This window comes from Spodoptera frugiperda, chromosome 27 (assembly GCF_023101765.2).
Source record: "Spodoptera frugiperda isolate SF20-4 chromosome 27, AGI-APGP_CSIRO_Sfru_2.0, whole genome shotgun sequence".
NCBI lineage: Eukaryota > Metazoa > Arthropoda > Insecta > Lepidoptera > Noctuidae > Spodoptera > Spodoptera frugiperda.
Genome location: NC_064238.1, coordinates 547,095 through 564,595, shown reverse-complemented (window position 1 = coordinate 564,595; position 17,501 = coordinate 547,095). Strand labels below are relative to the sequence as shown.

General features: G+C 49.0%; 1 protein-coding gene across 3 annotated transcripts; it reads right to left on the bottom strand.

The window, feature by feature from the left end:
- Positions 1-607: 607 nt before the first annotated feature.
- On the bottom strand, positions 608-17,468 carry LOC118263523 (tyrosine-protein phosphatase 10D). 3 transcript variants are annotated; one of them, XM_050705431.1, is made up of 19 exons: positions 17,037-17,468; positions 14,930-15,191; positions 13,038-13,144; positions 12,512-12,686; positions 9,567-9,670; positions 9,222-9,493; positions 8,622-8,818; positions 8,315-8,415; positions 7,501-7,842; positions 6,861-7,281; positions 6,245-6,520; positions 6,086-6,165; positions 5,619-5,844; positions 5,385-5,545; positions 4,986-5,277; positions 4,375-4,902; positions 3,984-4,191; positions 3,021-3,853; positions 608-2,597 (listed from the first exon to the last, which is right to left on the bottom strand). In XM_050705431.1, exons 1-19 carry the CDS (start codon positions 17,196-17,198, stop codon positions 2,566-2,568), a joined length of 4,779 nt encoding a protein of 1,592 aa, XP_050561388.1. In that variant the 5' UTR covers positions 17,199-17,468; the 3' UTR covers positions 608-2,565. The 3 variants fall into 3 exon arrangements, with proteins under 3 accessions (XP_050561388.1, XP_050561389.1, XP_050561390.1); XM_050705432.1 differs by having other exon boundaries at positions 2,573-2,711; XM_050705433.1 differs by lacking the exon at positions 608-2,597 and having other exon boundaries at positions 3,682-3,853; positions 3,984-4,082; positions 4,150-4,191.
- Between the last annotated feature and the right edge of the window lie 33 nt (positions 17,469-17,501).

The following is a 17,501-nucleotide window of genomic DNA, read 5'->3' as shown; positions in this document are numbered from 1 at the left end:
CTCCCAGGACTGGACCTATGGAAATAAACTGAGCGGCTAACTTCCGCTATACTTTTTATACTTAGGGTCGATTTATACTAGCGCAGAGTCGAAGCGCATCGAAGCGTCTTTCCAAAACTGAACATAACAAATTCAACCTTAACTCCACAGCGTAACGCACACATTACCTCTGAGATTTAAAAAGGCGCGCACATTCGTCGGAATTCACGCGGATTTTTTCGCAGATTGGAAATTGGCCTCGGTCGGTGTTGATCACGATGGACTCCGACGAAAAGTTAATTAACCTGGTGCATAAATACGAATGCCTATTTAAGCCAAAAGTCAACTGGCAAGTGATTCAATAGCTCTGCTGTTGATGCCCATTACTACACGTAAAAGAGTATGCGCGTATTCATTGAAATTCGCTTTAGTTGTAAAGAATTTAACGCTTCGATTCTGCGCTAGTATAATTTGACCCTTACTCTTTGGGCTAACTGCACTGACAGACAGGACTGGGTGAGGTGTGAAAAATGATTTCAAATAACTCTGTCTCACTCTGTTCTGGGATTTTCTAATTGTTAACTGTAATTCTGTATATGGTGCAGAAGTGTTGAAATAAAAAGAGGAGTTACAAAATAAACTATTTAATTCTAAATATTCTATTACTATTTATTGCATCAATATCATATTAGTATTCAGATAATGTAACATACAGGTTTGACGCATTTAGAATGCACTGAGACTTAAATTGTACAACATAATAATATAATGTAGTGAAAGTTCGGTGCGGGAATGTACCCCTCGGACGAGCTACTTGGACCGCGCCGCGCGCCGCGTTGCCCAACACTTCCACAAGTCATACTTATAATACTAAAGTAGGTACTTGTATATTTGACTGTCGCTACTGATCACAGATAGGTAACATGCGTATGGATTCTAGATGTGACAGACTAGGGAGGAAAGTTCGGAAGGAGAATGTGATATATTTGGTGTGAGGTAGATAATTTAAAGTACGTATGAAGGTGATCGGAGTGCAAACTGGGCGGCATGGCGCAGCGGCCATGTTGTTAGTCACTACAGAATTATATTTTCATTGTTTTTTCATTATAATATGTATAATAAAACAAGTTAATACAGTCACTTATACGTCAAGTAATTATGTGCCATCAATTAAATACAAAAATAATCTTTACGAACTAAGGAGAATGTGTAAAGCTTTTTTTATTTATTTATTTAAAGGGGGGAAATCATCTAATGACTTCTCTCGCCTTGGGCGAGGTGAGAGGGAGTGTCAGTCTCTTACCGACTAAAAACCACCCCGTTCCTATTCCTGTTTTTAGATCCAGAGCTCCGGCAAACCCGCCAGGTATATAAAACGAATTATTAAAAATATTTTATTTTATAATGTATGTAAATATTTTCTTAATATTTTGAATTCACGTGAAAGTGATAATACAATACCGACGACCGTAACAAACTATTCGACGAGCACACACAATTATTTAGATTAACTAGCAACTTATGTCGGTACTAGGTTTGTCTGTTATAAAAGTATCCAATTATAGTGCGTCCATCGAATCCACCGCGCGACAATCTTTATTGTCTCACTGTGCCATGACCGCTGTACAAGTTACAATGTCAGCTAGCTTAGCAATCACAATACCTGGACACAAAGTGACCCATTTGTCTTAGGGACTGTTAACATTTTCAATTCATATCCAATCGATCGACATTGATACTGTGAAATTACTCTTGAGTAGCAACTCTGGCGCCCATTGCCGGGGTATTGAGTTAGGGTTTATATCATATACTCTGAATGCTATTTTTACAGTTATGATTGGGGTTGTATAGTTTTGACATTGAATAATTATTAAGATTTTATAGGTTTGAAATTGGATTGACATCGATAATGGTTTCAAGAGTAAGCGGCTTGAATTCTAAACTCATTGAAATAACATTGGAAATAAAATCCTTTGGCATGGCATGCCGGGGCTATACTATACAACAGCAACACGTGTACAAATATCGCACGCGGCCGTCGCCCGTCGTCCACTACTATACAACAGCAACTAGCCTCCGCCATGTCTGTATCGTTACACCGAGTGACTGACCTCGTCACAGATCGTATACGACACATCGAGTTGAGCAATTTACAGCAGATACGTTAAACGTTTAAGTACAATTTCGAGATTCAAAGATAAGTGATACGTACGTACGTATAGTTGTCATGTGTAGCATGCGAGCAGGACGCCACGATACTAATATAATAATATAGCGAGACACGCGACCTATTTCCTTACATTATAAAGTAAAAAAATAACAAAATATTAATTTATCTTAAACTATTAGAATAATTAACGATTGGTCCATTTTATTCATGTACATTTATATAAAAATATTTTTGTAAAAAACTTAATACTACTTGTATACAAGCGATTTCATCGAGATAAAAATATAATTTAAGTACATAAGTTTCAGATTGAGCGGGCACGCTTTCGACCGCAACCGGGCGTAGTGCGGGGGCGCGGTCCGGGGGCGTATCGTGGGGCGCGGGCCGGGGGCGCAGGCCGGGGGCGCGGGCTGCGCCTACATGCCGGACTCGGCGATGCCTTCGTCGTCTGCAACAGAAACACGCGTCAGCCGGGCGCCGGCACACTAGCCAAGCACACACACACACACACACCGACACACGCACACACTCACGTGCCGCCGCCGCCGCCGCTAGCCGCCACCTAGCGCACACACACACGTTACACTACACTGCGGGACTGCGGCTACTAGCGCACTCAGTACTTGTGTCTCGCAGACACATTGGGGTTCAAAGCACCATGGTGACAATTATATTGCAAAGTACAACAATTCATGATTGGCATTGAATACATGACTTATTGTGAATGGAATAACGATTAATTGTTTTTATTTCTTTTTGAGACGGATCACATTAGTTTTTATCGTGGTACTCGCTAAGTAAAGGGGAATATTTATTTTCAGTAATGACGAGAGCGAGGGGAGCGACAATAGAGTGAGAGGTGAGGTGGTACCTTCGAAGGCGGCGTTGTGGTGGTGGTGCGGCGGCGGCGCGGCCAGGTCCTGGCCCTCCAGCACGGCCACGAGGCACTGGTGGATGCAGATGTACTGCTGCTCCGTCTGCACCATCCAGACCCGCTCGCGCCGCATGGCGTGCACCATGCCGAAGACGTCGATGCAGTCGGCGTGGCTGGCGAGCTGCTGCAGCGCCGTGTCCAGCGTGATGAAGGTGCCGGAGCGGCCCACGCCGGCGCTGCAGTGGACCACGACGGGCCGCGCGTCGGGCGGGCAGCGCTCGCGGAAGGCGCGCACGAAGCGGGCCAGCGTGGTGGGCGGGTCGGGCACGCCGAAGTCGGGCCACGTGGTGAAGTGGAAGTGCTTGAGCACGCGCTGCTCGGCGCCGCGGCACAGCATGAGCTCGGTGACGGTCCAGTCGGGGTAGCGCGACTCGTTGAGCGCCGTGACGGCGATGTCGCCGTAGTACACGGGCCGCGTGTCGTAGGGCCAGTAGCGGTCGCACTTCTCGCGGCCCTTCTCCACGCAGCGCGTCAGCATGACGATGGCGCGCGAGCCCGACTCCCAGCACATGCGCCAGAAGTCGTCGCGCGTGCAGTGCAGCGGGCCCTGCGTGACGATGAACTCGCGCGGCGAGTTGTGGCCCGGCACGTAGTTGGCGTTGATGTAGTCCGAGCCCTCCTCGTCGTCCACGGGCTGCAGCTTGTAGCGCGAGTGGTCGTACGGCAGGATGTTGGTGAACCGGTTCTTGGGCCGGTTCACGGGCAGGTCGGCGGCGGAGCACGGCTGCTCGCGCCCGACGTGCTTCAGCTCCTCGAACTCCTCGCTGAACCTGTCGCGGTCGTTATATTTGAGCCTCGCTGAACATTCACGCTAAAGCGAACATCACGGCGCACAGCGACGTTTACTCATTATAAATAAAGCGACGTGGCGACTTTTGGAAATGGTATGAGGGTACGCACCGGAAGTCGGAGTCGGCGGACATGAGGCGGTAGTGGTCGATGAAGTCGGCGACGCGCACGGGGCGCGAGGCGCGCGCGGCGGCGGCGGCGGGCGCGGCGGGCGCGGCGCGGGCGCGGCGCCGCCGCAGCAGCAGCAGCAGCGCGCCGCCGCCCGCCGCCAGCGCCGCCGCCACGCAGCCGCCCACGATCCACGCCGTGTTGTCCACCTCTGCGCCGCACCACAAACCACACGCATATTATACGACTAAATTATACATCTATACTTTGTTTCCATACGCCTTTCATCGGTGGCTCCCAGTTCGTGCGACTGTTTGCACCTCAGACTGTCAACTCTTCATAGAACAAAATAGGCGACAGACCGTCGACCGACAGAACGACGGCGGACACGTACCGGTGTAGACGACGGCGTAGCCGGTGTCGGTGAACTTGTCGGGCGCGGTGAAGGCGCGCAGCTTCACGTAGTACTTGGTGCCGGGCTTCAGCGGGCCGTTGCAGTAGGCGCGGCCGCCCGCGTCGCAGCGCTCCGAGCCGATGGTGAACTCCTCGACGGGCGACGAGTGGAAGGGGTAGTAGGGCTCCGTGACCTGGTAGGGCGGCCAGGCGGGCAGCGCGTGCACGTCGCGCCACGAGGGCAGGCGCGCCGGCGTGTCGTTGCGCGGCTCCTCGCCCAGCACCAGCGTGTAGGCCGTGACGTTCCCGTTGGCGGCCGAGAAGTAGTCGGCGCGGAAGCGCACGGCCACGGTGGACGACGAGCGGCGCAGCTCGCGCGGCGTGGCGGCGGCGGGCGGGCGCGGCGGCGCGCCGATGGCCATGTGCTGCACCAGCTGCGCCGCCGGGCCCGCGCCCGCGCCCGTCTCCGCGCGCACGCGCACCACGTACGCCGCGCCCGGCACCAGCCCCGACACCACGCCCGAGCGCGCTGAAATACCGACATGCTTGCTCGTCATCTGCTACTGCAACACTAGGCGAGAGAGAGAAAAGTAAGTAGGGTAGGTGCAGTACCGTCGGGCGGGAACTCGATCGTGGTGACGCGGTCGGGCTCGGCCTGCGGCGCATAGTCCAGCAGGAAGCGGCGCAGGTCGCCGTTGGCGTCGTGCGGCGCCAGGTCCCAGGCCAGGCGCAGCTCGGCGGGCAGCGCGCGCGTGACGCGGAAGTCGCGCGGCGCGGGCGGCGGCGCCTGCAGCGTGCGCACGTCGGCGGACCGGCCGCGCGACGTCAGCCGCAGCGCGCCGCCGCGCCCCGCCACCACCACCACCGTGAACGTGTACACGCTGTGCGGCCGCAGCGACTCCACCTGCATCGCATCGTCTCAGCAAATGGCAGTGGCACGGGGACAGGCAAAGCTCGGGCAAACAACGAGAGTGAAATGACAAGTGTAAGGTTAGCGCTGTCCGGTCTGACCTTGATGCCGAGCTCCTCCGTGGTGAGCGTCTGCAGCTGGTCCACGTCGGTGAGGTACTGGACCTCGAAGTCCGTGTAGTCGCCCACCGGCTTGTCCCACGCCAGCGTTATCTCACGCGCGCCGACCTCCGTCGCGTTCAGCTTCGTTATGGGCCGGGGAACTGTGGAAGGAATAGCAATGAGAGCGGAGCTGACGCGGCGCGGGGCGGCGGGCGAGCGGTGGAGTATAGTTACAGAGTCGCGCCTGGCGCTGCACGGGGTGCGAGGTGACGTTGTGCGAGACGGTCCACATGGTGACGTTGTACAGGCGGCCCGGCACGAGCCCCGAGAACTCCACGGCCTGGCCCTCGGCGTCTGCGGGCCGCGTGGCCCAGCGCGGCTCGGCGCCGGCGCCCTCCAGCTGGAACCGGTACGAGTCGAACTGCGACGCGGAGCCCGGCGTGCGCGTGTAGATCACTTTCTGTACACCGAGGGAACCTCATTACTCCACACCGCCGTAACTATACACCTATGAGCACTACGGAAGCGAATACATTCACAGTGTTTTCCAAAGGAAAACTGCGGAACAGATAAAATCATGTGAACGAAATGTGAGACAAAGACGCGCGCTGGCAGGAGGTACTGTAGACAATCGTATATTATGAGTGTGTACACGGTACAGTAGGTGTAGCGCGCGAGCCGGTCGTGTCGGCTGTACTCACGAGCGTAGTGGAGGCGGTGTCGTTGTCGTCGTCCGTGCCGGGCTCGTTGACGATGGTCATCTCGGACTGGATGAGCGGACCTGCAACCCACGAGCGCAGTGTGAGCGAGCGAGCCGAGCGACCGAGCGGGGCGAGCGGAGCTAGAGAGCGGGTACCGACGGGTGCGCGTGTCCATGGTGAAGACGTCGGAGCTGAGGTTGTGGGAGTGCGCGGCGATGGACACGGTGTAGGCGCGGCCCGGCTGCAGGCCGTCCAGCGCGGCGCGCGCGCGGGGCCCGGCCGGCGCGCTGAGGTTGCGGTCGCCGGCGGCGGCGCCGGGCCCCACGGGGCGCCAGTGCAGCGAGTACCACTCCACGCGGCCGCCCGGCACGGGCCACTCCAGCGTCATGTTGCGCGTGTCCACCAGCTGCTCCACGTTGCTCACCGGGTTGGGCCCTGCACGCACACACACTACATAGCGGACAAGCCGTCGCCGATTGCAGCTTGCAGCTACATCGTTTCTCATAGACGACTATGTCATCTTGTAAAAGTTAAGTTGTAGCGAGCTTACATCTTGTATAATTCGAAAGAAATTCTAGAATATTATAAGACTATAGAACAAAATTCAGATTACAAAAGACTTGGGGTATGCAGAGTACGCAAATGCGTGCGGTATTCGAGAATTACACTAGCGATAGATACGCAATCCTCTTCAAAAGAATGACTGCTGTAGTTACAACAAAATATGTGTAAAAGTAATAGTGAGATGTGTAGGGGCGGTGAGTGCGGTACGTACGGACGGTGTGCTCCTCCCGCAGCGGGCGGTCGCTCTCCACGGCGTCGCCGTCGGCGGGCTCGCCCAGCGTGTCCAGCTCGATGATGTAGTGCTCGCCGTGCGTCATGTTGGGGATCTCGGCGCGGTCGGCGTCGGGCGCCAGCGGCGGCAGCGCGGTCCAGCGCGGCTCGGCGGCCGTGCGGTAGCGCAGCACGAAGCCGCCCAGCGCGGAGGCGCGGCGCGGCGGGCCGGCCCAGCTCACCAGCACGGAGTTGGACGTGGCGCGCGCCAGGCGCAGCCACAGCGCGGGCCGCGGCCGCACGCCGCGCCGCAGCAGCAGGCGCTCGCTGCGCAGCCCGTGGCTCACGGCCGCCAGCTGGATCTCGTACACGGCGCCCGGGAACAGCTCCGACAGCGTCGCGCTCGTCTCCTTCGTCTCCAACTGCGCACGCGTCACTTTATACCCAGCGAGCCGGGCCGTACCAGCGTCCCGATATATCATGTTACAATCCTACTCGGATAAATCTGACACTTTTATATTCATTATTTAGGGCAAGTTTCTGTGTTATTTGCGTATGGTTCCAAGGCAAGGATCCTGCGTGGCGAGTATTAGCCCTTATAAAAACAAGTTAGTTTGCTGACAAACGGAAAGTAAGTAAACCTTGTGGTAGACTGCGTCAGCGGCGGGCGCGGCGTCGGTCGCTGCGTCGGGCGGCGCGGCGCGGCGGTAGCTGAGCTCGTAGCCGTCCTGGCGCGAGTTGACGTCGGAGCGCCAGGACAGGCGCAGGTCGGAGTCGCTGGCGCGCGCGGCCAGCAGCACGGGCGCCAGCGGGCGCGTGGCCAGCGCGGCGGCGCGCGGCTCGGCCGCCACGCCGCGCGACACGGCGGCCACCCACACGCTGTAGTTGCGCCCGGCCAGCAGCGCGCGCAGCGTCACGCGCGGCTCCGTCGTGCTCAGCGTGTTGCTGTCGTCGCGCGACGGGCCCGCCTCGTGGTACGACACCTGCACACGTCTCATGTTCACACTCTGTGTACGTCTACCTACTTTATGGAATAACAAACTGATTTTCTATCATTTACGGAGTGTGCTACTAGGCGCCTCCGCCGTGTATGGCAGTAACTTCATCCCCCACCACATGGGCCGACACTGCTGGACAACGAGTGTGTTACACTAGATTTACATTACAGCTAAACGTGTAACAGGTATAAACCACTGATTGCCTCTGCCCACCTCGTGGTGATTGTTTGTTGTCAATGAGAGATGAACAATACTGATAAGCAATGACATTGACGACATTTACAAGCAAACCCACAAACTATAACTGTCTGCAAGATTATACAAACACATCATCATAATACTCGTATAGTGTGATTTTGGTAAAAAACAGTATAATCTTGAAAAGAAGTGATATTATTAGTATCCATAATAATATGTAGTTGTGTGAATAAAGAACGAAGTAGAGTAGTGCAGGTACCTTGTACTCGTCCTGCGTGCTGGCGGGCGCCGGCGCCCACCACAGGTCGACGGCGCCGTCGGCCGCGTGGCGCCACGCCAGGTCCCGCACCGGCAGCGGCTCTGGAACGCGACACTTGCTGCACCCGCCGCTACACTACTACACGCTCGGGACCATCCCGGCAACACTTGTCGAACAAAGGCACGGCGCATGCCGGGAAATTAACACTTCATAAAATATCTAGCAACTTTGTTCGACAAACGTTGGGAAGCATCGCTGCGAGACGGTGTAGTAGCGAGTGGCGGCCGCAGGGCAGACATATACTCACTGAGCGTGAGGTCGGTGGCGGCGGGCCAGGACGTGACCTTGCCGGACATGGTCTTGACGGTGACGGTGTAGGGCGCGCCCGGCTCCAGCCCGTCGAAGGCGCAGGCGGGCGTGTCGTTGCGCGCGCGCACCACGGGCGCCAGGCGCCGCCCGCCGCCGCCGCTGCCGCTCACCGACACCTGGTACTTCTCGAACTCGCTGCAACACCACACCGCCGCTACACCCCACTCCGTCCTCGCCGCGGACGGAGGGAGGACATGACCCCCCCCCCAGTGATCACACCGGGTTCTATTATTTCTATACATACCCGTACCATACCAAGTTGCATCGTAATCAGATCGGTAATTTCTGCGAGATGTTTGAACATACAGACAGACCAACTTTTTTAAATCACATTTCTAGTTTATCTATTAAAATATCTAGGGGTGTTAAAAAATAAATAGTAGGTCTAGCCAACTATTTCTTTTTTAATATTTTCAATGTACAGAATTTACACTTGTATAGTTTTATTATATGAATAGATACAGCTAGAACTACAGTGGTATCGTAAACAACCGTGTATTGCAGGGTCCGCAGTAAGTGGGAAGCGGTAGACGGGTACCTCTCCTCCAGCGGCGGCAGCCAGGTGACCTTGAAGGAGGTCTCCTTGAGGTCTGCGAGCGGCACGGTGACGTTGCGCGGGCGCAGCGGCACGGTGCGGTACTGCGCCGTGGTGGGCGCCGAGATCTCGGGCTCCGACACGGTCTGCACGGAGATGTTGTAGGCGCGGCCCGGCACCAGCCCCTTGAAGGCGGCCTGCGCCGGGCCCGGCGGCTCGCCCTCCTTCTCCACGTACAGCTCCGAGTCGCGCGCGTCGGGCGGCACGATGGACACCTGCACACGCCGCGTTCTATGTACGGACAGGACGCACAGGACGGACAGTGGCACGCAGTGCGGCGGTACGTACCTTGTAGTGCGTGTAGGCGCCGGGCGGGTAGGGCGGCTGCCAGAGCACCAGCAGCGTGGTCTCGTTGCGGAACCACACGATGAACTTGCCCGGCGTGTTCGGCTCTGCGGAACACGCCAATCACACCAATCATATACATATTATATGCAGCGGTTAGGCCCGAGATTGCGTTAAGCGGGCGCCCGTCGCACTTTCTGCGTATCTTCATAAACGGGCTGACTGCGGGCTGTAGTTGGTATTTTGCGAGTCGTCATCGTCTTGATACAAAATATTCTATTGAGTTATCTATCGATGCGACTGCACGCGGACATGTACACCGTTAAGTTGAATTAGCGACACATAACACATCGTCGGGAGTCCGCTTAACGCAGTTTCAACATTAAACATTTCTCATGGAGCTTTTTAACTTTCAAAAATAGAAAATAAATAGTATCTACTTCAATAAATACAACAAGTGCGAGTAAATAACATAAAATAGTTTATTTACAACTTGAATCATGCACTTCACAATATAATCTGAATTTGTTTATATTACCAGTAAACCCACCTTCCTCCACGGAACGATGCATTGCAAGTGATTTACATTTTCTTGTCATTGTGTGCGTGAGTGAATCAAAGTCATCTCCGTGTGGTGGAGTATGGTACCGACATGTCGCATGTTGCAGTGTTCGCCGACCACACGGAGACGCTTCAATTCACACACAGAGTTTGTGCGAGCATCAATGTTCAAACTACTGCTAGAATATTGAGGCAGGTGTCGTGGGTCGCCAGTAACACAAGTAAAGCCAGAAGTAAACCATGCGAACAATGCACGCGGCCTCATGCTGCGGCCGACTGCAGCACGGTGCGGTACACTAGTACACCAGTGCGAATCGCTGGAGTCTAAGATTACAATGTACATGTACAATGGCAAGCAGAATGAGTACAGAGAATGGCATGCAGCGAGTAAGTGACATGCTCTGCTCACCAGGGTCCCGTGCATCCTGCGCAGCGGTACAAAACAAACAAGTTACATCAGCTGAACACTCCGACCTACGTACTTTTACTCTAGGCTGCGCCTAACATTTTTACATAATTGGAACCGAGCCGCGCCGGCGCATGTTCTGGAACACTAGATATAACACTGTATCACAGTGTGTGTTCAGTACGAAACTATGTCCATTTCATGCGGAACAACGATTCGAATACATTTCCATCTGATAATTAAAAAAAAAAAATTGTATCCAAGTTTATTTTTCCGAGTTATAATTATGTCCTTTCTAACATTATTTAGACGCCACTGACAAACGGTAAAAGAAAATATCGTGAGAAAACCTGGGCTTATTAATACTTCTTATAGGTTTGAAGTCGCCAACCCGCATTAAGCTAGCGTGCTGATTAATGCTCAAACTTTATCCGTGTGAGAAGAGGCGTTTGGTCAGCAGCGGCCACTTTTATTCTGATGATGTGCGTGTCCTCAAATATCATATCTGAATATACAGAATTTACAAAACTTCTAGTTTTATTTATGATCTATAGTTATAGATTAGTCACAAGCACAACAGTGCTGCCACCGGCTACTTCCCAGGTATCGCGACTACATTGCCGACCTCCATACATACCCATAAAAAGTCTAGAGAAAATAAAAAAATGGGGCAGTAACTTGGCATTCAAAGATATTTATTTATTGGGGAGAGTCCGCTCATGGATACAGGGTGATTTGTTATTACAACACAATCTCGTAAGGTGTTTTAGCAAGATCCTTTACAACATTTTTGTCGAACAAAGACATTTAAGGCATGGACGAAAATGAGTAGTTAATGAAATATTTAACTTTTTGTGCTAATTTCAAAATGACCTACGCGGCAACTCTAAAACTGAAAGAACAAAAAACCCGTTTGACGTAATTTTTTTTCTTACTTATCTTACATTATTAATTTATTTATTGGTTCAAATAATCAAATAAACAATAAAAGCGTTATTTTAGACACAATCGTCCCAAACTCACGGAACATAAGTTTTTTTTTTATTTAATCTCAGAAATATGTTCCGCTAACATAAAAATACTTTTCACATACGAGATTGTGCTTTAGTAACAATCACCGGTATAACGCGGACATGTATGCATAATGTGTTGTCAGTTAGAAACGTAATGTCGCGGTATGTGACGCCACGCACATCAAGTCCGAGCTCCAGAGAATTTATTCGAAATCGATTAGTTTCGCGTATGAGGCCGCAGCCTCGGCATTGTGTTGTTCAGGAAGATGCAGCGCCGATACCCAGCCGTGTCCGATTGTCCCGCGCTGACCTCGGCTGCTCACGCTGCGAGCTGTGCCGCGGTGAGCGCTGGGCGAGCCGCCGCGACCGTCGCGTCGCCGTCACGTCGCCGTCACGCGGCGGTCACGTGACGGGCCACGCCCAGATTCGCACACATAAATGTCAAGGCAACGCTACTCAATAATCTAGTTGAGTTCCTACTATTTGTGTATTTATGTTTGTATGACGCATCGATTTACGAAACAGCCGACACGTCATTGATCGCTATATGAATCACACAACATTACGTTTAGATAATTTAAAATCATTTCGCCTTGTACCTACTGTTGTTTTCACAGTAAGCATAATTTCATGTACCCTTTGTGCAAATTAGAATGGCAAACGAGAGGACAAATTACTGACATATATCATATCGTGGCTATAGACACTGATAAATAATTTAACAAGGTACATATTTCAATATAAAACTGCCTACGTTGGTACATAGCTACGTATACTTAGAGAATAATAATTTCCGGGCTTCATTATTTGGTAAGATATAAAAGACTTTACGTCGATATTAGAACGAGATGAATACTTCCTCGCGGACACGAGCCTACAATTGCAGAGACGCAGTGAAGCAACAAGACACCCGAGAAAGGAGGTAAGTATGAATGTAGGTAGACGCAGCGGTAGCAGAGTGGACTCACTGGTGGTGAAGTTGCGCGAGGCGTAGGCGGCGCTCTCCTTGTCGTGCAGCAGCGTGAAGGCGTGCAGCTGGTAGGTGGCGCCGGGCGACAGCTCGCGCAGCGTGTGGTTCCAGGCGGAGCGCTCCACGCTGAAGTTCTGCGCGCCGCCCTCCGCGCGCTCCGTCAGCGGGATCACCTGCACCGCAACCTACGTTACCCGCTTGCCAAACCATCTTCGCTGTTCCCTCTAACAGTCAGTACGTCAACTGACTGACTACTTTATCTATATCTGCAATTATTTAATCAGCGGGTCTACCACCTGCTGATTCTATATTATTGCAATACTCGAGCTTTAGACCATCAACCATGTCTATATTTCTTTTTCCTGGTTATTTGTAGCGAAGTCATTTTCGTTACAGAGAGAATTCCCCAGAATTTGATGATGCTAACCAATCAAATTGCAAGTCACACCTCGCTATAACGTCAACTGTTTTTGCAACGTCGTGTAAGGTGTAGTACATGCATAGCTAGACGAGCAGGTACCTACCTTAAATCTAAATCCGGTATAGTCACCGTGCGCCGGTGGCGACCAGGATATGTACGCTTGTTTGTTGCGCCCTAGCGTCACCGTCAAATTTGTAGGCGGCTCCGGTGCTGTGCATAAAAAAAACAATGATGTAAAAATAAAATATGATCGCAGTATGCTCTTCTACATTGTTAGATACTATACCGACTAGTTTTCCTCATTCCGTCACTTATGCATCAACAACATAGTGAAACACTCGCATTGAAGCTTACTTTAATCATTATTCTTGCACCACCGTTCTATATTTCCAGTAGGTTTCCTTAGAGGTTATACATCCCTCGTCACTTATTCATTTCATATACTTCAAAACGGTTCTTAATTTTCGAAGGTTTAAACACACTTTTTGATTGAGTAGTCCTGTCCCGGGCCAGACATCATGCTAACCATTGGGGCCACAAGTAGCCCGGCAAGGCAGTCAATACATTGACAAAGCATTAAGTAACGATTACGATTGTGCCAATTATCCTCTCTGCGGTGGCCAAGCAAGTGAGGAAAAACCGAAGGATAAAATCTTATCTTGATCAAGCGACTGTATTATTTAAATATCTGAATTATTTGTGTGCGATTTTAAGATAACAGTTTTCTAATAGGTAATCCGAGTTATTGATCATTGACAAAGAATGTCTAGCTACCGATGTACCGTCAATAAATCAGAATTTGGCACACAAACCTTGCTCTCTCATTTGGAACAGAGACCCAAAGATTAATAACGTAACTGGCAACCAACGACGTCGGTGTACGTGTACACAGCGAATTAACTTAAACTTTTTGTTAACACGTAAGTACTTGTTTACAAAAAAATGTACCTGTTCGTAAAAAAATCGTTTTTATTGAGCTGACGTACGTATTTTTTGATGAAATGAAACTTTTAACAATCACATGATTACCGACCTAATAAGTAAACTACCTGCGGGGCTGTGCAATCTCAAGCACAAGTCTGAAGTCTGTAGGTAACTAGGTACATTTCTACATAACCGAATGATCCTGAACACAATCATTGTTCACATAAATATTAGCATGAAAGTGACGCGGACAGAGGACCATGTTTGCCATTTGCATACAGTCTACATATACAATGTGATAGGGGTGAGACTTCTAACCCGTTAAGGCCGAGTACTACATCTAATTTTATCGACAAAAGTCGGGGGTCGAAGGGGTCGAATCCCCTCCCCCTAAAAACTATGGCTATTTTAATATTTTTTTTACTTTTTTTGATATCAAGGGTTGTATGCGTCGTAGAAACAAAAAAAAACGACAAACGGTAGCTAATAACCTTGGCTAACTAATTCAATACTTTTTTCATATGTTTGATAATGGTTTTGGTGAGAAAAAAAATCATTTGTAAATTATTTTTACCGAAAAATTTATATATATTTTTCAATATTTTCAATTAGGGGTTCAACCCCCATATTATTTTTTTTGTCGATAAAATTAGATGTAGTACTCAGCCTTAACGGGTTAGAAGTCCCACCCCTATCACATAGTATAGCTTAATTTTTTACCGAGAAAAAAAAAGTATAAAAGCTTTTTTTTTTAAAAAAAAAACGTTGCCCCACACTAGGGTTTTCTCCTGTGTCGTGGGTGCGTTTACAAACATACAAGTTCACATGCACATGACACCCAGACCCGGAACAACAATTTGTGGATCACACAAAGAATTGCTCCGTGCGGGAATCGAACCCGCTACACGTTGCACGGCAGCCAGTTACCCAGCCACCGAGCCAACCGTGCAGTCAGCTAAAGCTATTTCTATGAATTTGAACGTGTGCGAATGGCAGTTTTCCAGAACTGTATTAAATAAGGGATGACAATCTCATATGTTAATAAATCAGATATGTTAGGTGAACAAGTACCAGTAATGATAGTTTGGTTCCATGTCAAGAGGTCGGCGAATGTGGCGTTGGAGTAGTAGAGCATGAAGTGGTACTTGGTGCCCGGCAGGCCCTGGAAGTTGATGGTGTTGGCGCGCGCCGGCACCGTGAAGTTGGGCGGGGGCGTGCCGTGCGGCGGCCGGTAGTCCAGCCGGTAGCGGCCGCCGTCGGCCTCCGCCTCCCCGCCCACCGAGCCTGGGATCTCAATCACCAGGTCTGCACATGCGCCGCCCCGCCATGTACTCTAAACAAATACATCAATTAATACTGACTAATTTATATGAATAAGTATTATAAATCTGTAGAGTTTGTTTCTTCAAACATGGTCTCCTGAACTACTGGTTTGTTGTCCATTCATCAAGGAAGGGGAGGCTATAAAACGTCATGATACGATCAATAGGAAGAGCGAGTCCCCATAGTACGAATTGCTTTACATTGAACGAAAACGAAACGAAAGCGCATTTGGCGCCCTGTGCCCATACTAGTTACGAGCTTGCTTTAAGTTGAACGAAAACGGAACGGGAGCGCGTTCGGCGCTCTGATTGGCCGGAGCGTATGAACCAACCAATCGGAGTGTCGAAGGTGCTTTTCTTTCGTTTAAACCGTGCGGGAGAAGCTAATCTGTAGACTTCTGGACTTTATGTACATAACTATAGTGTCCCTGAAACCAACGTCCAAACCAAATGGCTAGTTAATCAGGATAACGTAAGCAAAAATACAGACGCAAATATAAAAATTTGTAGCAACAAGGGTGCGACCTGCGCCTGGCGCAGTGTGTACTTTTGCGTGTTTTTTATTTATATTTACTTAAATATTATTTTGTATAATAAACTGTTTGTCACTTTTACAGAAAACTAGCTACTCCAACGCAGTTTCACCTGCTGCTCGGTTCGAATTTATCATAACCTAATGTTTTATAGCCATAGCCTGTTTCAATAAATGCACTATCTAACACAAAAATATATTATTCAAATCAGACCAGCAGTTCCTGGGATTCAAACAAACAAACTCTTCAGTATAGATTAAAACATAGGAACTAGTTGGCGCAAACCATCAAATATTGCCTAAAATATTTATTTTTCATACTTGCCTTGCCTTGTAGAGATTAGGATTTTATACATGTGTTTTGCACACTCCAATATCTTTTCTTGTTTTATTTTTATGGCTATATCTAAAGTGTAATCAGTAATCACTCACCAAAGATTGAGTAAAATGTTCAAAATTCAATTGTACCTAATTAGGATGGCAGGGAGCCAGTTATTGTTCACCTAGACCAGTTGGTGGACTAATAAGACTAGATTCATAATATGGTATATTATCCTTGTCCATATTACATATTCCTTATATATTTTGTGTAGCATGTATGTTAGAGTTGTATATACATTGAAGTATATATTTTTATTTATAGACTATATATTTATTCATATATAAAATATGTATAGCATGTTAATTTAACACATTTTAAAGTCCTAACATTATGCACCTTCCATGTCCTGGCACCTTAGGGTGGTAGACTGGGAGAGAATGCCTGCATATGCATTAAGTCCGCCTTGTGCTGTATTATGTGCAAACATATTAAATAAATTTTAAGAAACTGACACCATAATTGTGTTAAACAATGAATATTTAAAAAATAATGGGTAAGGTGGTATACCATTTTAGAATCTTTACTAAATGCATCAACTTTGGAGAAATTTTATCTCTCCCTTATGGCTATCTATCCTGGATTTACTCCATAAAAAAAACATAAGAGAATCAGGCAAGACTGTTGTATTGGTTTTTAGACAAAATAATCTAAAAGTTTAGCTGGAACTGTCCTAATGGTTGCAAGGACAGCATGCAAGTGTCACCTTAGTGTTGAAGCGAATAATTATTTATTATTTTTTGTACCAACTTAATTATCAATACTGGCGTAGCATAGCATAGCAGATATTAAACAGAAACAAGCTGCCAAATAGGTTTATTATTATAGCAAAGAGTTCTCATCAATGTTTGTTGATATTGTTTGTATAAACAATAACATAGCTAGCGTGTAGCTACCTCAGGGCTTGTGCTCACAGGTACTGCTGCGATAACTTGGCGAACTCACCGCGAATACAGCGAGCAGCATGGCCAGGGCCGCGGTGGCGCGCGCGCACCCAGTCGTCGCTTGCACAATCGACCTCTTCCACATCATTGAAGGCGACGACTGTCCGATTTCACGACACTTTCTCTTCAACTTAACACTATTTTTCTTTTTGATATTATCCATGAATAATGTAAGGGGCTGTCCTCAGTACTCATATTTTTATGTTAACATTATAAATGACATCTACGTCGCAGTATAAATAATTTCGCATTTTATCACATTACTAAATTCATCTAACAAGTTGCACCTATCTTGTCAGTCTGGTTGTCAGGGACAATGTTGCTTACGTTAAAAACTAATAAATAGAATATAAATATTGGTGCACAATAAATATTTAATAATTAATATTCTAATACATTAAAAAACTAATATTACATTAAAAAAACAAAATTAAACTGAATCCTAGCAGAATTTGTAATCCTTGCT

Excerpts from the sequence above, each read along its gene's own strand:
- LOC118263523 (XM_050705431.1), bottom strand. The coding sequence starts at position 17,198 with ATGGATAATATCAAAAAGAAAAATAGTGTTAAGTTGAAGAGAAAGTGT. Across the intron at positions 13,145-14,929 it reads GAACCAAACTATCATTACTG|CACCGGAGCCGCCTACAAAT; the intron begins GTACTTGTTCAC and ends TTTTATGCACAG. Across the intron at positions 3,854-3,983 it reads TCCGCCGACTCCGACTTCCG|GTTCAGCGAGGAGTTCGAGG; the intron begins GTGCGTACCCTC and ends CGACCGCGACAG.